Source organism: Apteryx mantelli, chromosome 2 (genome assembly GCF_036417845.1).
Source record: "Apteryx mantelli isolate bAptMan1 chromosome 2, bAptMan1.hap1, whole genome shotgun sequence".
Taxonomy (NCBI): Eukaryota; Metazoa; Chordata; class Aves; order Apterygiformes; family Apterygidae; genus Apteryx; species Apteryx mantelli.
In genome coordinates this window covers 79,231,732-79,254,666 of record NC_089979.1, presented here as the reverse complement: position 1 = coordinate 79,254,666, position 22,935 = coordinate 79,231,732, and the positions used below count along the sequence as shown (strand labels likewise).

The following is a 22,935-nucleotide window of genomic DNA, read 5'->3' as shown; positions in this document are numbered from 1 at the left end:
TCCATTACCGGGTTGACAGCACAGCTCCAAAGTCATATTGGCACAGTGGAGTGGGCAACAACTATGTAGAAGTGGCAAATAAAAGTGGGTAGGGGCATGAACTTTCTGAGCCAACTTTTTTGCCAAAACTACTGTATAGTGGAAACATATCCTCAGTCTTGCATGAAAAGTCTTTATGTACCACCCTTTACCAACAGTGACATCTCTCAGCTAGGATATTTACAAATGAATTTATGGGAGATGATTATATTCATGAAAAATTGATACAAAAAATGTCTGAATCTCCTGGGTCACTTCAAATGTTTCAGTCATACTATGTAGGGCTATGTACTATGTAAAAGCATTGCATCCAAATCAATGTGTTGGTTACAGCTTACTGAATCCGCATTAATCGGTCTCTATCAATAGTGATGATTGTACCTCAAGGAGTTGTAGGGCTCTAAACCAAAAAGGGCTTAAGAAGCCATACCAGCATGAAAGATAAAAAGAAATAATTACAGGATTTATACACTTCTAGAAGAGAATCTTTTAGTGCATTAATAACTAAGAGGCACTGAAACTCTTTCCCTTTAAAAAATAAACAAAATATGTAGCTCAAGATGGAAGAACAGAAGACACAGTAAGAGGATTAGTGTATAGTGGCTGCTGAGTCTACTGGCAATTACAAGGTCTGGGTTTGCAATTAATATCAACACAAATGAAAAATAAAATCTGTAATATATATTGCTTTCACTTTAATGCAGTATTCAACGTGACACTAGAATGCATAACACAAACCTGCAATCAATCCTAGTAACAAAGCTGGTGTTTCTCAAATGTGTTTCCTCTGGGTGTGGCTTTCAGCCCTATGGTTAGCTCAGAGTCAGCTGCTCACTACATTGAGCAGCAACAGAGAAACTGATACTTAGTTCTTCACATTGCCTCCTTCACATGTGACAGAAGCAAGAAGTTTGTGCTGGAGATGAAATTCCAAAATTTGCTAATGAAGCTGCACTTCTGAGCTATTTAATTGCAACACTAACATAATGTTTGTCTCTGTATGTCACAAAGAAAAAGCTTTGTGTAATCAAGGACTGTACATGTCACAGTGCTGACAGTTGTTTAGGAAAGCCGTACCACGTGGGAAACAATGCAGTTCAGCTCCACAAGAAACTGAAATTCAAGTTCAAGTCTTGCCCTCAAACCCTCAGTGCTGGTGAAAACCAGAAGCAGTGCAGGAGCACCTTCTTGGGTGTGGGAGAGCCTTGTGTTGCTAGTGCAAAATGCTGTGTGTTGGCCAGACAATGCAACAGCGAGAGTCTGTGCCCAGGTCCAGCCCATCAGGTCGGCCTAAGCTGGGACAGGATTGTTGTTCAGTGGGAAGAGAGCCTCACCACCTGAAACTCTGCTTTTAGGAACCAGCTTTTGGTTTCTGCTCATTGCTTTGACAGAGATTTCATGGAAAACCACGAAGCGGCTGCCCCTTTTCTCCTATCTGTAATACGGAAATAATTACACTTAGCCATTTTTGTGAAGTGCTTTGAGGTGTACTGCTGAAGAACATTTAGTAGTGTGGATATGACTTGTATGGAAGTGGTTTTGGAGTCAAAAATATGGATTAACCCTCGCTGAAAATTATGCATGGGGCTGTAAATACAAATAACCTTCCCAGGCAATGCTTCAGAACCTCCATTATTCCTTAACGTATAAACACAGTGCAACTTGTTACATAATTTATAGCCTAATTCTGCTTCAGGCATCAATTGATGGAAACATCCCAGTTCAAGAATGGTTCTTAATCTTATGCTCAATCTTAAACACATGTTTAAAACTAAGAATTTCCTTGAATAAGCACCATCTTAAATGCTTTACCGCACCGAAGGCCTTGCACTCCAAGATGAGTACAAATCTACCAATGAACATAATATACATATTCTTGTGCTTAAGCTCACAGCTGGAGCAGCAATCAACATAAACTTTTAGTTCCTTGTCATCAGCATATCCAATTCACTCCTACAGTTGTGACAGGTGCAGATATGGACGAAGGGTACAGGTGCATACGTAACATTTTGAAAATTCAAATTCATCATTACTGATAAACCTAAGTATTATTTTGAGAACAGTTTCCATATGAAGACTTTCAACTGCTCTTTACAAAGAAGGATATTATTACATTGTGTTATTTGAAATGGTCACTTCGCTCATCCTTCCCCTGCTCTTTGAATTATTTTTACAGTGGCAAATGTTTTGTCTCTTGTTTCAATATTTTGTCATTGAAATAAGCCTCTTGCTTCCTTGGCTGTAGGGAAAATTTCTCTTACTAGAAAAACAGGCTAGTAAAGAACAGAGCTGAATAAATTCCCTAACATTTTGCAGGGCTGAAGGACATTAAATTCCTCCTTCCTAAACGCTTTCCCCACCTTCACGTTACCTGGAATCACTACAATGATTCATACTTCCTTAAAACACAGATCAACATTTAACAGCATCATTGATGATGACTTACAGCAGAGAAAGTACAATCTTTCCCACATTAGTATTTCTCAGTGCTCATCAGCTTTTGATCCAGAACTGACTTGTCAGTCAAGTTTTCTATAGTCAAGGATTGCGGATTAAGCAATTCCTGTTTAGTGAGGTCACACTATTTTGAAATGATATCTTTCAAAATAAAAATCAGATTGGGTAATCATTGCATATTTGAAATAGTAAAACAACCCTCTTTAAAAATAGTTCATGGTAAAACTGAAAAAGTGTTTTTCCACAAAAGTGGTATGCAGTTTGTACTATCCCGTTACAGCTGGAGGTATTTCAGAAAACATAGACAAAAGCAGTAAGTTGTCATTGAATTGCCCGTCAGCTAAATATTAATTATAGCTAATACCCAGGATTATACAAACTGAAGTGGTACAACGTTAATATAGAACAGAACTCGCAGTAAAATGAATTGAAGGTGGACCTGGTCCACTCCTCTACACTTGCAATGAGAGAGCAAAAACACAGAGATCAACTGATGCCCATAATCTGTCCCTTACCCTGTAGAAACATCTAATAATATTACAGTGTGTCCCCAAGGGCTTTATGGGAATTTGTGAGAAACGGGGGAGGCTGCTCTCCTGCAGATTTTATAAGTAGTAAAATAGGAGTTAACGTACACCAAGCACCACTACAGTTACTCACTCAATCAGCTCCATGGTTGCTACTGTGTGGCTCTGCAATAGGAGGGCGTATGGCAGCCTGCTGTCTGCCGCTGTAGCTGTGCTAACTGCTGGCGGAGGTGCAGCCGGTAAGCATCGCACCAACTCCAGCATCTGCAAGGCTTCAGTTAATCTTTGGCCTGCTCTGTTGCTCAGAGATCTCTCTGTCTCTGATAACTGTGTATGTAATAAAGTCCACCAAAGTCATCTTGTGGTTTCAAGGTCTTTTGGCATTCTCCTAGCAGATTATCTGTGGCAGTGTATAATTTGTTCATTCGGTATAAAAGAGTTTTGGTGTGGAAGCATTTATAGTAATCTGTGGCTAATTTCTTTTTTTTCTCCTAATTTTTTGTTTACAACTCCTATAATTAGAAAACTCTTCTTCAAGATTGCCAGATTCTGGTCAGAAAACTAAAGATTTCAAATCATCCTGTTTCATTTTACTTTTTTTTCCAAATGGCTGTCATCAATCAAACTTTGGAAAAGGGAAATGAGTATTTCATCCTTCCACTTCCTCCTGACAAAAATTAATTTCATAAGCTCAATTCACATATCTCATAGCAGCAGTCAATCCATATCAAAATTCACCATTCCAGGAGAATTAAAAAGTATCTATCTGTTACTGGGAAATAGTGAATAGTAGTACAGTTTTGTCATATGCCTGAGAGTTCAATTTGAATATACATAAAATTACAGATTTCAAACACACACATATATAAGAAAATATAGGGAGACACTGCTGATGAAAAACGCTTCCCTGCATAAAGCAAAAATAACCTGGTTTTGTACCACTGACATTTAGAAGGCAGGGTCACTGCAGAAATCACTGCTTTCATATTCAGAAAACTATGAAGAGCTACACTGTGTTCCCTTTTCTCCCGATGGCACAACAGGTCTTACAGGATGCTGGGAGTCTCATCGCAGCCTTCTGCTCCTGAACAGTTTTCACAGAGCAGTGATAATTCCAACAATTTTCCACCCTCGGGACTTCAGTACTGCTACTTGTTTTTTTAATTGCATAAAGCCCTTCATTAGTAAGGCCCCTGGCAGTGGTAAGTTGGCCTAGCAACAGGAGGAGTGAGGTCAGCGCAGTCACTCGCCAGTTCTCAGAGTTGTATGGCAGATTGCTGCTGCTCTGTGTGGACTGAGAGCTTCAGAGTAAATCAGAGCAGGAGCTGTATCAGTTCACCCCACCGAGGGTCTGACCCAAGGCTATTTAAATGACCTTAGCTGTGTGTTCTTACGCTATATAGACTATCTCACCAGAGGAGACAAGAAGAGCTTGGCTTGTTTAGTCTATCAGACAAAGACAGAGTATGAAGACTGCTGGGGATACAATTGCTGCCTATAAGTACATCGAGGGGTAAACACTTAGGAGTGAAGTGAGAAAAGCTATTTGAGCCAAAGGGCAATGCTGGCATGTGAACAAATGAGTATAGGCTACCCCATGTGTAAATTCAGACTGAAAACTGGAGGAAAGTTCCCAACCATTAGGGCAGTGTCTTCCATTTGTCTTCCATTTTGAAGGCAAATCAGCCCAACTCATTTCAAAATGATATACAACAAGTTAATCTACAGTGTTAGGGAGATGTCACAAACATGCAGCACTATAGGTTGCAGTATTTCCAGTCATAAGGGAGAAAACTTGATGTCCCCATGAGACCTCTTTTCCAGTTCTATGTTCCTAAATAATATTTGAGAATCTCTGTGTTCTGGATTTTTTTCAGTGCAGTCTTAACTGTGAACACTCTCTTCCTGCTCCCTCCCTATCCCCTCCAAGGCAAAGTATTAACAAACTTCCTTCTAGGGCAGCAAACTTTTCTAGAAACTATCTTTTATTTAAAGCATTACTTTTAACAGAAGTGTATGTACAGCTTACTGTCTCCTTCTGAGTGTGTCTGTGTGTATTTGCATGTAAGTCTTTTTTCTCACACATTTAGATCAGGAGATCCGGAGTAACCTTACTGAAACTGGTGGCGTTAGGGTGGCGTGAAATCAGTAGAAATAACTGAAGAGAATGTACGAAGCAGTCAGAATCAGGCTGTAATACACTCAGTTCTGCTCTTATAGTATGTACTGCTACTGTCATTGGAGTTTTTGGACACCAGTTTAATCCTTTAATGGCCAAGTGTTGCCGTCACCTTCTGTCAGTTTGTGTTCTGGCTGAGATTCTGGCTGTCTAGCGGAGGAAGAATTCCAAAGACGCTTTTACTGGTGATTGGAACTTCAGATATAGATGCCTGAATGGCGGGGTCAGAACATAACACTTAATTTACAGATTGCTCTGTCCACAAAGTGGGTGGTTTCCATATAAAGGTAAAACATGAGCCTCAGTATTATAAAACCTTTTAAAAGGTAGACACCTATTTAACAACAACAACAACAACAACACACACACACACACAAACACACATTTTTATATATATTCTATTGCAGGTTCCTTGGGGAATAACTTTGTTTTCTGTGATGCATTTAATTCAGTTGTACAGGGCCCAAAGATAATACTGTGCAAGAGTGGAGGAGTGTTTTATTAGAAAAGGTAAACTTTAGTTTTATTATGGTTCTAGTTTATTTATGGTTCATATATTATATGTACGTACTAAAAAAAAAACCCCAACAACCAAAAATACTGTTTCACTAAGAATTTATCTCAGGGTTCTCAGTGATGAAGATTTATCTCCCCTAACATCGACATAACTGGTTAATTGCCCAGAACTCCCACTTTATTGCAGTCTATAGCATTTCTGATGAATATCTGCCAAGATATTTCATTGCAATTTTACAAAATGGATTAAAATGGAAAGATCTCAAGCATTTACAGTCTGATCCAACTGACATTACTCAGCTAAAACATCCCCATGAGTTTAAGAGAATTTTCTAAATAAATAAACCTGTCCTTACAGCATAAAAACTCATGCTTTCAGTCTGCTCATTTATTTAGCTGATTGTAATTTATCTTTTCTATAATTCATTTAAAATCACATTCTTGGGGGAAATGTTGCTATTTAATTGCTGCTGCTACTAAGCAATTTTTAAAAATTAAGTATTTTCAGTAATTTCAGTCCCTGAAACAATGACAGGCTAATAGCACAGAAACTCTGTGCATCTGCTCACATAGTGGCTCTTGCACTCTCTCTCTCTCTCTAAAATATATACAGACATATATATGTTTCCCACACACGTTTATGTGTTTGTCTCCATCTTGACTCAGAAGAGACCATCTCAGATGAGAAGACTGCTCAGGCTCAGTGCTGGGGTTCTCAGCTGAGACAGCCAATAAGGAAGATATGTCAGGTTTAAAAGAATGGTGTGGGTACGGTCAGTGAACCTGTAAAATCACATCGCATATGTTGCCAGATGGCTATTAGCCAGCAATTACTGTTAAGCACCGGTGTTCATAGTGAGGCACAGCAGAAGGGTGACTGCACACAGGTCTCATTTTCAGTGCTCCAGGCCCTACGGTTTCCCTTGATCAGCTCTTTCTGTAAAACCTTCTGATAAGACCTAAGGAATATAATCATCAGGCATGGGACAAAGTCCTAGAATAATTTTAAAACTGCTTAAGCCCTGTGCCATGAAGAGTCACAGCATACCACATCTCCTCAGGGCCAACGACTGGAAGTGACTTCCAGCATGTTCCGGACTCCCACCCTCACACTCATCCCATCAGCGTGCTCTCCCCCCAAGGCAGCCCCTACGTACAGCTTTTAGGAAAGGAAGTAAGGGGGCAGGGAAGCTTGGTGGTGACAAGCGGGCAGCCCGGACACACAGCCGTCTCGGGGCGTGCAGCGCGGCGAGCCCCATGCTGCCCGTGCGGCCGCCGACTGCCGTGCGGGCAGAGGCGGGACCGCACTACGGCTCAACGTGCTCGTGCCGCGGACGGCCGGACCTTAGCAACGCAAAGCGGCGGAACCCGCCCGCCGGCTGGGGACAACGCCTGGGGCAAAGCGTGAGCACGGGCAGAGCCCGCCCGCCCCCGCCGCACCGGAGGGACTGCGCGGAGGGGGAGGAGAGCCCGCCACTCCCGCCGCGCTCAAGGGCCCAACCGCCCCGCGCGGCGGGAAGCAGGGCCTGCCGGGACTTGTAGTCCGCGGGCGCCGCCGCCGGGCTCTGAACTACACTTCCCAGCCGCCCTCGCGCTCCCCCATTCCTCCCCAGCGCCAGGCGCGGTCACATCATGTTTATCGGCGAGGCCCCGTCCCGCCGCGCGAGCGGTGGCGTCACCCTCGCGAGCCTCCCTCGCTCGGCGGCCCTTGTAAACGACGAGGCGGGGGCTGCTTAATATTCATGAGGCTCGGAGCGCGGGAGGGAGGGGAGAGGCAGCTCGCCCGCCCGCTCTCTCCCTCCCTAATGGCGCTCGCGACAGCTGGGGAGCGGGGCTGAGGCGAGCGCGCGGAACGGCGGCACCGGCGGAATGTTCCCCGCTGCTACGTAATCGCCCCGGAACGCGGCGCCTCGCTCCCTGCGTGCGGCTCCCCCCGCGCCGCGCCGCCGAGCGGCGCTCCCAGCAGGGCGGCGGCGGCGGCATCCCCGGCCCCGCGGGCAATGGAGCCCGCGCAGCAGCGAACGAGAGAAGCCCCGGCGGTGGGGAGCGGGCGGGGGGAGCCGGAGAGCAGCTCCCCAGGCAGGAGGAGCCAGGCAGCGGAGAGCAGCGCGGAGCCGTCAGGCAGCGGCGGGGCCGGGCAGCTGGACGGTAAAGGAGCCGGCGGCCCGCGGAGGAGGCGAGGGGTTGCTGGCGGCTTCGCTCCTCCCGCGGCGCTGGCGGCCACCGGGACTCCGGCGGCCGCCGGCGGGGCCGGCAGCGCCAACTCCCTGCTCCTGCGGAGGGGGAGGCTGAAGAGGAACCTCTCGGCCGCCGCCGCTGCCCCCGCCGCCTCGCTGGGCACCCGCAGTTTGGACAGGAAGGCGCTGCTGTTGAAGCCGCCCCGGCAGCTGCAGGCTCTGCAGCCCCCGGAGCGGGACTGGGTGCGGCGGGACCTGCAGCGGGGTTGCGTCCACGTCTACGAGCGCCACATGAACTGCTACCTGCGCCCGGTGCTTTGCACCCTGGAAACCACGGCGGCCGAGGTGGCCGCCCGGCTGCAGCAGCTCGGCCACAGGGGCGGCAGCAGCGTGGTGCGGGTCCTGGGCAAGGCGGGCGCACCGCCGCAGCCCCCGCCCGAGGCGGCGGTCCCCGCCGAGCCCGCCGGGGCGCCGCCCGACCCCGCGGCGGAGCGGCAGCGGCCGCAGCTAGAGGAGAAGCCGAGGAGCCACCGGGGGACGCGGAGCGGGCTCTCCGGCGGAGGCTGCGGGAAAGCGGCCCGGCCCGGCTGCCTGCCACTGGGCGGCAGCGCCGAGGAGGGTAACTTGGCCGGCGCCCGGCCGAGCCCGGCGCCCCCCGACTTCAGGCCCGGGGCGCCGCCGGCCGAGCTGTACCTGGCGGGGCCGCCGCTGTCCTGCCCCTCCCTGCTGGGCGAGCTGGGGCCGGCCGGCTCCGACACGGAGAGCTTCAGCCCCAGCGCGGAGAGCGTCTCTGACCGGCTGGACCCCTACAGCAGCGGCGGCGGCTCGTCCTCCTCGGAGGAGCTGGAGGTGGAGCCGGTGCCCCCCGCCGCGGAGGAGGCAGGTGCGGGGCCGGGCCGGGGCCACCCCTGCCCGGGGGACGAGCCGCCGCAGGCGGGGGCAGCGCCGGCGGGCGCGGCCGGCGGCCGGGAGCCGCCACCGGTGGTCGCGCCGCCGGGGCCGGCCGCCTTGTACGTGCAGCTGCACGGGGAGACCAGCCGCCGGCTGGAGGCCCACGAGAAGCCGCTGCAGATCCAGAACGACTACCTCTCCCAGCTGGGCTTCCGGGACCTGTGGCGGGTGCAGGAGGAGGGCATGGACTCAGAGACCGGCTGCCTCATCCGCTTCTACGCAGGTGAGCGGGGCGCCGTGGCGGCGGGGGGCGACCGTTGGGGCGGCGGGGCGCGGCCCCGCCCGGCCGTTGGTGCGGCGCCGCCGGCGGGTGCCGGGGCTCGCGGAGGGCGGGCGGGCGGCTGAGGCGGCCGCGTATTTCCCGCGGGATGTTAGCGGTGCGCGGTTCTGGGTTACCTGAGCTCGCGTTATCCCCGCGCAGCCGGTGTTTCATGCAGCACTGGGTTGTGAATGTTGCTCTTCCGTGTCCGTCAGCGGCGCTCGGCGCTGGAGGTTAAATCGGGTTTGATCCGTTGCCCCCTTTAGGGAAGGAGGTAGATACACACTGGTGCTGCTCTTTAGGGCGGAAGGTCAAAGCCTGTTTCAGATATTTGCATAATGCTGATAGTTCGTTCATGGCTTAGTGTAGCTGTTTGCTACGGTGTGTTTTGTAAATCGCTTAATAGCAGCGCTGAGGGCAAGGCAGGGTTATTGAGAAGGGATGTAAGGGAAGAGCCTCACGGTTTAACTTCTGAAATAAATTGTAACTGTACGGGGCGCACAAACTCCTGAACTGAGAACGATGCCTTCCTGCAAACAAAATCCTGTACTTAAGTTCTGGCAATACAGAAAACTGTGATCAATTTTTAGAGCTGGAACTGTCTGTTAGGGTAGCAGCGCTTCACAGCGAGATTAAGGGCTTCACAGCTTCACGAAGGAAAGTATGGCAATAGAGGGCATAGCCTTTGAAACAGGTTAATCAACATCTTGATCATAAAAATACAAAAGCTTTTCTTAATGCAACCTTGCTGTTACACTTGTGGTGCAGAATTTGGGGAGTATAGGTGGAAAAGTTAGCTCCCACGTTGTAATTACGCAGCACTTGGCAGTTTTATAGTGGTTTAAAAATACTTTCAGTGCCAGTTGAATCGATTTGTATAGAATACCTGTTGTAATCTTGGGGAACTGCTTGTTTTCTTAACTGTCTGGGCCATCTCCCTAAGAAGAGGAGGAGAAATTGTTTAATGTCCAACTATATGTTCAAATTCTTACTACTTTTACCTATTTCACAGGAAAGCATGTTATCCAAAGATAAGGCAGAAGATACACAGTGCTAGCAAAGTAGGAATAAATGACATCCCCTTGCTGGGTTGGCTTAGCAGTGTGGTTTTTCGCTGAACCCTGCGACTTCAGTGCTTTAGGACTCAGAAGAATACTGAGGTTCTTGTCTCTTGTGAACACCAGTGAATGTGAAATAGAGATTTTAAGGGTGTGGTGGGAAGGAGACCAGTCCACTAGATAAGTGCTTCTCTTTATTCAGGATAGAATGCAGGAGTGGTGTTTAGTGGTCAACTTTTCTTCAGTTTTCGTGGTTGTATTAATGACCCCAGTGTAAGAAGTGCAGGAGTGCTACTCAGCTAAGGAGTTGACAGAAATATGTTAGATATGTTGGGGTCAGAAAGGAGCTAAAATTCACTTTTTCAGGTGATGGTGATGGTCTGAATGTTTCTCAGCTGTGCTAGTAAGGGTGGAATTCAGCAGATGGTTTGAAAGAAATATTGCATCCATGATTTCCATTCCCATGGTCAAATGGGAATGCACAGACATGTTTTAAAATGGGACAACTGTGTGCCTCATTTCCTAATAAGATGTATTCTAAAGAAAACACAATTAGTCTTTTGCACTTAGGCCTATTTGTACATAGGTTTTATGCATTAAACAATTAATACTATCTGTTAAATGCTGATGTTCCAACTATGTTTATTTCAATGTCTGAACTTCCAAAGCTGTTTTCTAACGAACATTTGCTTCCATTTGTTTGCTAACATAGCTCGTGCAATCTGGATTTCCTTGCACAAAACTGTTAAATTGAAATATTATTCTATAAGCATATATAGAATTAAATTAATGCAAATTTGTTATGCAAGTTCGTATACTTAGTATGCCTCTCTACTTCAAAAGCGCAGGGTTTTTTGAAATCCTTATTGTTTTGGCAGATCTATGATCAACATCTAAAACACCTGTGATCAGGTGCTTGTAGCAAAATGGTTGCAGTATCTAATGTCTCAGACCAGCCAGAAACAGCAGAAGAAAGTAGTATCAACATCTAATCATACTGACTTTATGTAACTGTCTTGGAAGCTTACCTGTGCCTCCATATTGTATTCCCCTGCCCTCCCCGGTGATGAAAGGGAGGGAAAGAGAGAGACTTAAAAAATACAGGGCTTTCCTCTGATCAAACTGGAAAGGGGAATGGTTTTGGGCCCCAAAGTTAGGGTGTTTGGTTAAGAGAAGTAGCTTTCTTATAAACGATCTTCCAGGAATACCCTAAAGAATGGTTTAAAACCATGCTTTCCTATTTTCCTGGGACTTCATAGGTTTAAGGAGACTAGCTTGCCCCTATGGATAGAAAATATCTAGCATCTCTATCCCTGTAATTTCCTGCAAGCTGTCTCATTAGGATTTGGTGATCCTGGACTTGTAATCATGTAAAATGGCATAAACCTAGGCTGAATTTATTGCATCTGTTCTAAAAAAGAATTCTTTTGCCTAATCTCCATGGAGTGCGGAGAGAAGAGAGCATTAAGGTGACTTTTGGGCTTCTTTATTTCTGGAGAGAGACAGTTTTAGGATATCAAGGAAGTTGGGAAATAAAACTAGAGGATTATTATACTAAAACCTACTGTTAAAAATTCCAAACAAGATAACATGATATAGCAAATGATTTTTAATATGTTGATTACTGTGTTTTGGTAATTTATGTAATTTTACTGTATTGGTAATTTCTGTAATTGTGGAATCTGTAAAAGATATACTTAAAAATACTAGAGGTCCAGAGAATCAGATTTTTTTCTATTGACAGAACAGCTTTTTTAAAATATGTAGCAGTCCGCAAGCATTCTGTAAATGAAATATGTTCTTTAAATGCAGAATTCCAAGTTTAAAAGACTCAGAAAACAAAAGGTGACATTAAGAAGGTAAATGTGCTTCCTACATGTTTGCTTCAAAATGTGATTAGTGTATCTTTATTTTGGCACCTCCTCTACTTTTTTTTTTTTTTTTAACTCTAAACGTGCGAGTGTGGTTGATTGTCTTCATTCTCTTGCCTCTGAGCCTTACACAGATGATGCCATTGCTAAAACAAACTCCCTTACAGACTTGAGGATCTGATCCTAACATCAGTTTGAGCAGAACTGGGCATTAGTGACTAGTCATGCATGTTAACTTTTCTCTCTTTTGAAATCTATCTCAAGAAAAGACATTGTCCTCAAAGTTTTAAATATTTAATATCTACTTAAAAAGGATATGGTTAAATAGTTTTCCACTGAGATATTTCTTTACTGGGTTATGGAACTGTGTAAGAATCCATAGTGCAATTACAGTCATGATAGTGTAGCTGGGAGACAGATTAGGTCAGGCTCACTAAACTATTCCTAAAACCATGAAAGTGGCTGTGATTCAGCATGCTTCTTGAACACAAGTTATAGTATTTCTTATTGCTCTGTAAAAATAATTTTTGTGAAACATAATTTCTCCCAGTGGCCTTGACTTCTCTATAATTTGCATGTAGAGGAAAAATAGACTAATACAACTTTTAAATGACTAGATTAGTGTGAAACTGCTTACTTGTTTTGAGACTTTAGGTCAAAAATGAGTATGGGATCTTATTTGGTGCTATGTTCTGGAGCATCTGCACAGCCAGGAGCGTGAGTAATTTCAAATCGGCCTTGAAGCCTGGTTCAGTACAATGAATGTTTGAGGCTTTTCAGTTTTATGCTGAAAGATGATTTTTTTTATTTGTGATTCTGGCACTTGGACATCGTTAAATCCTCTGTTCTCTGATGTGACATAGGGCTTCTGCACCTGCTGGTGTTATCAAATGTGTCACTTTTCAGTAGCTGGCTGCCTATAGGCAAAATACTAAGAAATGCCAATTGTAATTAGCAGTGTTAATATCACAACTTGGCTGTCAGATTTTATTTGGGAAGAGGTGCTTCTTGCTTGTGTGACCTTTTAGGTAGCTCTGAGGAGAAATTAATCCAGGTTTGTCTTAAAGTTCATTACACAAAATGTTGATTTCTCCAATATGGAGATAGGGGTGGGCAGATCTAGCATCAGGATCAATTGTAGTGATCTAAGCAGTAAAATTAAAAAAAGAAAAAAAAAAGTGCACTTGGTAACTGGGGTCACACTAAATCTTACAGTGCTATGGGCAACAGCATGGTTTTAGATGCTTAATCTTAAATGAAAACACTGTAGGCCTGACAATACTGGACTTTATGAGATGTGATATGTATTGAATCACTAGCTGTTTGTTGTGCTGTTTAGTAGTAAAAATAATGAATAACTCAGTGCAGCTATTTAATATATAGATAAATTCAATTCAAGATGACCAAGCCCCCTAAAAGGGGGGGAAGTGCCAAAGAAGGAGCTGTTTCTTGACTTAGGGTAAGACAATAGCTGTGCTGTAAAGAGCTTCTGACTTTGGAGCACTGACTTAGTTCTGAAGTCCAGCATCTTATTTAACATGAAAAAAAAAAAATCACAGAAAGGTTGGAAAGGACCTTTGGAGATCATCTAGTCCAACCCCCCTGCTCCAGCAGGACCACTTAGAGGAGGTTGCCCAGGACTGTGACCAGATGGCTTTTGAACCTCTCCAAGGAAGGAGACTCCACCTCTCTGGGCAATCTGTTCCAGTGCTCAGTAACCCTCTCAGTAAAGAAGTTTTTCCTCATGTTCAGACAGAACTTGCTGTGTTTCAGTTTGTGCCCATTGCCTCTCGTCCTCTCACTGGGCACCACTGAGAAGAGTGTGGCCCCATCCTCTTTACACCCTCCCTTCAGATATTTAAACACCTTGATAAGATTTCCCCCCCCCCCCCCCCCCAAACCAGGCTTTTCTTCTCCAGGCTGAACAGTGCCAGCTTCTCTCAGCCTTTCCTCATATGAGAGATGCTGCAGCCCCTTCATCATCCTAGCAGCCCTTTGCTGGGCTTGCTCCAGTAGCTCCATGTCTCTCTTGTACTGGGGAGCCCAGAAGTGGACCCAGCACTCCAGGTGTGGCCTCGCCAAGGCTGAGTACGGGGAAGGATCACCTCCCTCGACCTGCTGGCAAGGCTCTTCCTAATGCACCCCAGGAGACCATTGGCCTTCTTGGCCACAAGGGCACACTGCTGGCTCCTGGTCAGCTTGTTGTCCACCAGCACTCCCAGGTCCTTCTCCGCAGAGCTGCTTTCCAGCAGGTCAACCCCAGCCTGTACTGGTGCATGGGGTTATTCCTCCCTAGGTGCAGGACCCTGCCCTTGCCTTTGTTGAACTTCATGAGGTTCCTCTCTGCCCACCTCTCCAGCCTGTCCAGGTCCCTCTGAATGGCAGCACAGCCCTCTGGTGTAACAGCCGCTCCTCCCAGTTTTGTATCATCAGCAAACTTGCTGAGGGTGCCCTCTGTCCCTTCATCCAGGTCACTGATGAATAAGTTGAACAGGATTGGACCCAGTCCTGAGCCCGGGGGGGGGGGGGGGGGGGAGGCGGGCTATAGTGTTAGTTATTGGCCTCCAACTAGACTTCATGCCACTGATCGCAACCCTCTGAGCTCTGCCATTCAGCCAGTTTTCGATGCACCTCACTGTGTGCTCATCTAGCCTGTAAATTAATCCACGTTTATGTGAAACGTGAGGTCTTGATGTGTGAACTTGAAACTAAAAGGAAAAAAACACATCTCCCTAGGGCTTCCTTGATCTTAATTTTTTCCTTCCTTATGCAACTTCGACATATGTTTTATTTACTTTGCAATAATTTATGTGTCTGTATCTCCTGCAAGCGGAAGGAATACCTAAAACTTCCTACTTTGGGAAACTGTTTCGTTTAAATCATCTAGTGTTTTTAAATTCAAGCAGCTAACCTCCTTTGCTGTGACTGAAGTAGTGAAATTCCTAGCCCTAATCTGTAGGAAAGTTTAAAATGGCTGAGCTGCTGTTGGCGTGTTCCACCTGTCCATGTACATACTAGTTTGCTTATCTAGTTCTGGCTGGAATGGTGTCTCCCTAAGGTAGGCAGTTTTGTGAGGCTCTGGGGCAGTAAGTGCGCTTGGAGTGAACTGCTGCGCAGGAGGAGCTGTGCGGATAATGCTGGAATGCTGGTGTGACTTGCGGCTAAGCTTTGGTGTGTGGCAGCTGTTAAGTACAATGGTTTCTGCAACTTTTAAATTCTGGTGTCCTCCTGGCTAGCATCCACTACTTAAGTAGGTGTAAAGTACAAACGCAGGAGATTTCAATGTGATGTACATAAGAGTTACTATATGTACTAAACATATAGTACCTAAACTGGTACATCCGGGAGCTGAATTTCTTCACTGCAACAGTCTGAAACTCAGCTTTCTCCTGTTTTTCTCCTCCTGTGTATTTTAATACTATCCCTCTTTCCATAACCCACCAGCAGCATTGCTTTGTGCTCTCCTTTTTTTTTTTTCTTTTAATTCTGTGCATAAACATCCTCTTGATGATGGACTTGATGATATACCTAAAAGACCTTGTGCAATTAAAACATCCATCTGTTCTGTTAGGAAACTGATGGACTATGATCCGTCTAAAGCACTACATAGTTCTTATGAAGGCACTACTTAATAGTACAAAAAAGAAACAACTCTAATTTGAGACAGTGCTAGCAACTAATGTTTCTTACCTACTGAAAATGTCTTAGTAGTTTAATAAAACTATATAGAGAGCTTGCTTTATTATCCAAATAGCCCTTTGCAAGAGAAGGAAGTATAGAACATCTGTGCCTGAGAAGGTCAGTTTGAAAAGTGCCTTCATACAGAACTTTATAAGAACAGAAGTTTAGAGTTGCACTCTTCAGGATTGCCTACTTGTTAGACTCAGCTGTTCAGTTTGGAGGGACAGTGTACTTCAGATGTTCACACTTGCATTTTCCAATGGATTTGAGGGATGGTCATTTTGGATTAACCGTTTAAGCTATTACTATAGTAATTTAGACAAAAAAAGGTGAAAAACCCCAAAGTGACTTTTAGCTTTCTATTTGCCTTGAACAGTAAAAGCAAAGACACATTTCTTAGTCTTCAATATTTCATTATCTCACTGCATGTGGAACATGGAACATTGGCATTTTAGGTAAATAAATCTGCACGTATATTTTCAGCTTCCCTTGGCTCCATTTTATTGCTATATTTTAGAATTCTTAGTGAGGATTTGCACTCTGTAGTCATATTACAGGACTATTTCAGACATATAACTTTATTCTTTGAACAAGAGAATTCAATGTTGCATTTACCTTCAAGGTTTTTGGTGAGGTCTCTTGTGTGTGTATTCCAATGGAATAGACTTTGCTTGGAATCAGTTGCAGTGTCTGTGAGGAGGGAACTAACTTAATGAAGCTTAGCAACATTAAAAAAAAAAAGTCACTTTCACTTAACCGTCTCAGCTATATCATTCCAGCTTATTTTTCCATACCAAAGATGTTTCAGAGAAATGCAACCAGGATCTGTAAACAACTAAAAAATTCTAAACACACTCAAGAATGAATGTATCTTAACTTTTTCTAGATTTGGCTCTAAGCCAGGAAATCTGAAGCATTCAGCTCTTTGTGAAATATTTAAGAAATTTCGCAGGAATATGACATCCGCATTTAAAAATAATGAATAACCTATTGCTTACAATATTTATCTGTGAGATAGCAAACCTAAGCTAAAATTACAGCTGCATGCTAATGGCTGAGTTGTGTATGGATTTGAAGTAATCAAGTACTACAAATCTTATGTCAAGAAAGTGTTTCTGTAAAGTCTAGATTTTCAGCTTTCTGCTTCACTCTGAACTGAAATTCAATTAAAGTGCCTAAATTTATTCTTTGTGTACTCTTTGTCTTTTGAAAATCTTCTCTGGACAGTCGTGTTAGTTGCAGCATTACCATTTTGGAGAGAATAACTTACTCATTTTTACTATAGAACACTTTTTTTCCTCCTTTATGCTGGCATTCATCCAGTATGCTATCTTAACATAGATGTTGTTTTCCAGAAGTAACTAGTGTCAAATTCTATTTGAACATTTTTCCACTGTTTGTTATTAAACATTTAAGCCTGCTTAGGTATTGGAGAATTTTAAGCTTGACTTATAGTATATTTTAAATAACTCTAATGTGCTTTTTTTCATGTCTGCTTTATGATAAAATGTTACATGCGAAGAATAGACATCACTTGCCTATTGGAATGTAGCAGCTGTCCTAACACTGTAAATCAACATATGTGGGTTTTAAATGAGTAACAGTATTGTCTGCAGTTGAAAATCAGGTCAGGATTTCAGGTAGGCAGAATTTAATAGTAAAACTTTTTTTTTTTTTTTTTTTTTTTTTTTTTTACTGTGTCCGTGCCAGCACATCTGCTTTGGTGTGTGCTTGTTTTTTAAAAAAGCAGTGACAGTAGTTATAATTTGGACTCTTCTCTGTGAGATACCATCCTTAGGGTGGCCCTCCATACCCTCTGCCACTGTCGCATGGAATCATTTGGTTACATAAGCTGATGATTCAAATTCCTTATGCCAGTCACCACGATTTTGGTTCCCTGTTTAGCTAACTAATGCGACCTGACCCTCTTAGTTGGATCGCTGTGACTTTCTGCTCCTGTGGCTGTGGTGAAAGTGTGTGGAAGAATGGAAATGATGCAGAATCTCCTGGTGTCTCCCTCACCCCCCAGTTATTTAAGAAGGAAAATTGTTCTTTGAAGAATGTTGCATTTAAAAAACGTTGACTGTTAAATTGAGAAGAAAGATCTCCTAGAGGGAAGAGTCATTTAATTTCACAACATAACATACTATCTTTGAAGCTTTTTCTGTTGATGGGGAAGTAAAATTTCTTCCAGCTGGCTTTGACTTATTTGGAGTGATGCTGAAAATACTCATTGCCAAACCAACCGTGTGTTCCTTGATCTGACAGTTAAGAATAACTATTTATATGTTCTATTCTGAATATTAATTTGAAATACTAAGTTTTAGGGGATTTTTCTCTCCAACTTCATCTAGCTTAGTTCTCAGTGTAGGAGGAAAATGAAGTGAAATTGTGTAAGAGACATAGATTCAAACATCCAAATAGAGTAGAGAGGATTTTTAAAGTTTAATTTGTGTGGGCCAAAGCTGAATTTGGTCCTTTGAGCTTCGTAGGCTATTAATTGTTCGTGGTCTTGTCTGATGGCGATGGGAATCTTCAAACCGACTTCACTAGGCTCTGAATTGTATTCATAATTCTCTCTCTCTCTCTCTCTCTCTCTCTCTCAAAAAAAAAAAAAAAAAAAAAAAAAAAAGACCGACCCATAATAGCTGCATTAACCGGTTCTTCTCATCTGCAAGCACTCCAAGTGCCATGCCAGCTTATTTAAATAAAAACAAAACAGTGGGCCTTCTTCCAAGGGGGTAATGAGGAGCTGGAATGTCTTTGAAGAGCAGTACCCTAGGCTGTAGGTGCAATTTACATAAAGCTGATTACGTAACCTGAATGCCATTTCTCTTCCTGTTTGTCCCATTTATGAATCTTTGTGTCCAAAGAGAAAGAGATAGTAAGACCTGTAATTAAGATAAGTAGCAGGCCACTCCTCTTCTGAATGTGTGCTCTGGTGAGGAGAGAATTTTAGCAGCAGCATTAGAATAGAACAAAACTTGTTATTCAGACACCTTCAGTTGATGAGAATAATACTGACTCCTTTCTTTGGAAAAAAAGCTGCATGCTTGTTTAAACAACAGCTATGCCTAGTTCAACCTATTCTTTGCTGTATGGTATAGAAAACCTGAAAATTCTTGCTGGCAAAGATTTTAACTAATATGTAAGCCATAGATAGTCTTTATCTAAGCAGCTCAGTCTTATATCTGTGTGTGTATGTATGTATATAAAAGCAGCATGTCAGTTTTAAAGCTACCTTGAAACTAGCAAGTTTGTAAGGTGGGCAGTGAGTTTCCGGATGAGAACTATGTACAGTGACATTTCATCATTAAGTGAAATGCTTGCTCTCTCTTCCTGTCTAATCCTCTCTAACCTTTCTAAAACAAACAAAACAGTAAGTAGTAGTGCTAGGCTTACGATAAGAGTCCTGTAAACAGCTGAGAAGTTAACTATATATACAGCCTATTTGTTCATAAGATGATTGGTGAGATTTACAAGTGACTGTTTATCCCGATTATTTTATGGTACATATTGACTCAAATGATAAGTGATGGAGGAGCATATTTTTTCCTTCTACTGTGTATTACTTCATGGAACAGGCAGACCTCTAGGGGACAATAGTCTCCATGAGCAGTCATTTTATTTATGAAACTTAATTACATCCGAGACCAGCTAATACTATATGTCACTACTTGCTTAATGCATGTATGTATATTGGCTTTCACGCTGTAAAGTGTGCCTGTTGTAATAAGAAAGTTAATGACAAGAACTGTTAGGAATGAAGTGTGAAACTCCACTGGAAGGAGACTAGCACATATAATACAGTCAGGATGATATAAATGCTCTTGCTGTTTGTTTTTTTTTTTTTTTATTATTATGTGGATATAAACACTCTTAAAGGCAAAGTAGTTTGCAAGTTGAGTATGGGATGTTGCTCAAAGTAAAGTCGATCACATATGTGTGGGAAAGGCAATTTAACATTTCAAAAATACCAACATGAGCCTGTTGAAAGCTACATAATGTGTAATAATATGATTTTTTTTTTTCTTTTTCCTCCTTTCCTTCCCCTGTTTCAGTCCTGTAGTTGAATGGATTTGTAATGTACTGTCTTGGTAGAAGCATGGAGGTGGCTCACAGCATGGTTGTGTGGATTAAGATTTTGAGATTGAAAGTGAACAGCTGGGCCAGTATCCTTCCAGAGCAAGTAGTTAACTTTTGTCTTGGATGTCTTAGCTAATAAAACAAAGGACTGGCGGGAATGGGCATCTGAACTCTTTGAAGCCTCTGTTCAAGAGGCTGCGGAAGCTTGCTTTTTTTTTTTTTTTTCCCCCCTTTTTTTTCTTTTTGATAGCATAAAACTCTTGCCCCTTGTTTGCACCAACCAAAAGAGAATCTGTAGTCTGTATGTTCCATGTGAATTAACTGAAGATTAGTATGAGACATTTCAAACTACTAAATGCTGAAACTTTTCCATTTCATAACTTGTAAAACAATGGAATTGTTTTTAAGTTTCTTCATTCCACTTAAGATTAGACTATAGCACTGAGAACTACTCAATTTGTCTCTCTAATCTTCTTAATCAAATGGTGACTTAAGTTCTGTTCATACAGAAGGAGTACGTTGTTCTATTTTGCTGCAGAGATTTCAGCTTGGGAATGTCTCTGTTTAAAAAAAGAAAAAAAAGAAAAAAAAGAAAAAAAAACTTTCAGAACATTTGTTTTCTCAATCCATGAGATAACAGATACTAGTTTATATTTCAACTTCCAGCTTTTTCCTCTACAAATAAAACCTGGAATGAAAATATGTTGATCAGTATTGATAGTTATGATATAAAGATTGAGAGGCTTTGTAGCCCGCAGTGGAGTAAGTCATGCTCCTTCCATCTGTGCCAAAATAAATGTCACTCTGGAGGAAATGCTCTACTGGGGCCTGGGATGTATGTTATATATATTCAGTTTGCAGCACTGGGCAGGTTGTGATCCTTTGTGTAATGCTCCATTGGAGTGTGAGCAGTTTCAGCAGCTCTCTCTGCTTTAATCTTACACTAATAGAAGGCATATTTCAAGTTCCTGGCAAACAACCAGTGTTATTTTCACTGTGGGAATGGGGGAATGCAAAGGTGTTTACTTAATGTCAAGACAGTCCTGTTCATAAATGTCAGTAAATCACAAAGTATAGATCAGATGTAGATTCTTTTTGCCTAGAATATGCAAGCAACCAGACTTTGTCCTCCAGAAAACTTTTGGATGTTCTTGCTTGGGGCTCCCAACTCATCCACTTTGTACAGCAAGTTCTGTTTTAGTTCTCCTCTTCTGGAAGATTTTTTGGGTCTTTTGCAGGGGCCACTTAACAGTATGGTTCTGTGTGTGTGTGTGTGTGTTTTTTTTTTTTTTTTTTTAAATATCTATAAGGGGATGTATGAAATAGTACCACTAAATTACTTGTGGAGAAGAGCATTAATTCTAGCATGGCTAACATGGGGCTGCAATAAATAGGCAAAATTCTGCCCAGAAGGTTGTCACATAGAAGAAGCTGCTCTGTCTGTGAACAGTGTAGGATCAGGCTATGATGTGAAATCCTCAAATAAGAATAGTAGAGCCTTAAAGGGGTTAAAGTGTATTGCACCTTGTATTACAGAAACAAGCATGTGAAAATTAAAATTAAAAAACAAAAAACCACTGCTGGGTAAGGACAGAAGCATGTGACAAGAGTATCTCTTTCAAATGTAGGATATTAAGAGGCAAAGTTTGTTGTAGCCTGTTTAATGCTCTCAGAGTGCTTGCCTGCAAGAAGACTTTGTAAACTGGTTATTAAAGGAAGAAACTGAAGGCTAGTCTTACATAGTAAGAATTATGGCTGAAAGTAGAGGAATTCGTGCTGTTAAATGGCTTTGAACCTTAAACTAGATGTACTGATCTTTAATATTAGACTGACTTTCCAACAGTGGTATTAAATGCAGCAGTTCAGTAAGGCTTATGTTTTTCTAGGAATGTGTGTGTCAAACATGGAGAACTTTCAGCACTTGGCAGTTCTTTCTTACTTGCTGTCACCCACTAAGCATGATCAAGTAGTCAAGTTAGAAACTACACTTAACAGCCATTTTTCCTTCTGAATTGTGAAGGAAGGTGTTGCTGAGGAAAACAGTACAGAACAAGTCTAGTCTCCTCTCGTAACCTGGAAAAAGGATGGATTTTCAGTAAGCAGGTTGTGTGAACTCAGTGTGCAGACTGTTTTCCAGGGGAGGATGGTATCTGGGTACTTGTCACTAGTAAATAAAAGAACGTCTGTATTTTTTTTTGGGGGGGGGGGTGCACTGTCCTTGTGCCTCTATGTTGTCTGTGTTCTGTGAGGTCCCTAAACACACCACACTTGAATTGGTGAACTGCCTTTCCAGACTTGGAACTGTTCTTTCAAGTTTCTTAAGATGCTGTGCATATTGGCAAGCCTAAGTCAGAGAAGATGTTATTTGAGACTTTCCTCAACAGGCATTTGGCCCTGGTGTCTTGGCACCCCATGTCTTTTTTTTTTTTTTTTTTTTCCTTCTTCTGGCACAGGCTTTTTTTTAATGTTCAGGGTTTCATTTTTTGCTGAGCCCTTCATTGCTCATATTTACTCATTTTGCTAAACATGTAGGACATATACTGATTGGAAAATCCTTTGAGCTTTTCTCTGCGGGTATTGCTTTACTGCTTCACAGAAAGAAGTGTAGGTGTTCAAAGAAGGTCAGAAACTAATGTCTGACTTCTCTACCTAGTGTGGAAACTGTCCATACCAAAACAAACCTCCTGGCGTAAAGTTAATACCCTCTAGCCTCTTTGTAGCAGAAATGTCTGAATATCGTCGTGTCTTCATCCTCAGTAGCAGGGAAATAGCTTGGTATCTTTATTTCCCTAGTGAAAGGTCAGGCAAACCTTGACCAATCATTTATACATAAATGTTCTCTCAGCTCTGAAGTTACTGTTGTCCTTTTGGCTACTCATGCGCAGAAGAATATATCCCAGTGGGACAGTCTGCAGATGAAGGATGACAAACTGCTTGGTGCATGGCATTGCCTTTGAAGGCGTATGTTTGTTTGCTTCACTACTTGTTAGTATTAGTGAAAAGCATGGTAGTAGCTAGCTCTAGGTCTCATTTAGCTATATCAGAATGGCCACTAATCTCAACGTCAATCTTAAAGCAACATGGTTTGAACTAGTGGAGGGCCATCTTCCTTCTGGTAAGGTACAAGGAGCAGG

General features: G+C 43.1%; 1 protein-coding gene across 1 annotated transcript in view; it reads left to right on the top strand.

Moving 5' to 3' along the window:
• The first annotated feature begins 7,664 nt into the window (after positions 1-7,664).
• The window catches only part of PHLPP1 (PH domain and leucine rich repeat protein phosphatase 1), a 143,781-nt gene continuing 128,510 nt past the window's right edge, over positions 7,665-22,935 (top strand). The window contains exon 1 of the mRNA XM_013961925.2: positions 7,665-9,069. Within this exon, the coding sequence (XP_013817379.2) occupies positions 7,719-9,069 (1,351 nt within the window). The 5' untranslated portion in view covers positions 7,665-7,718. The remainder of the gene's footprint in view (positions 9,070-22,935) is intronic.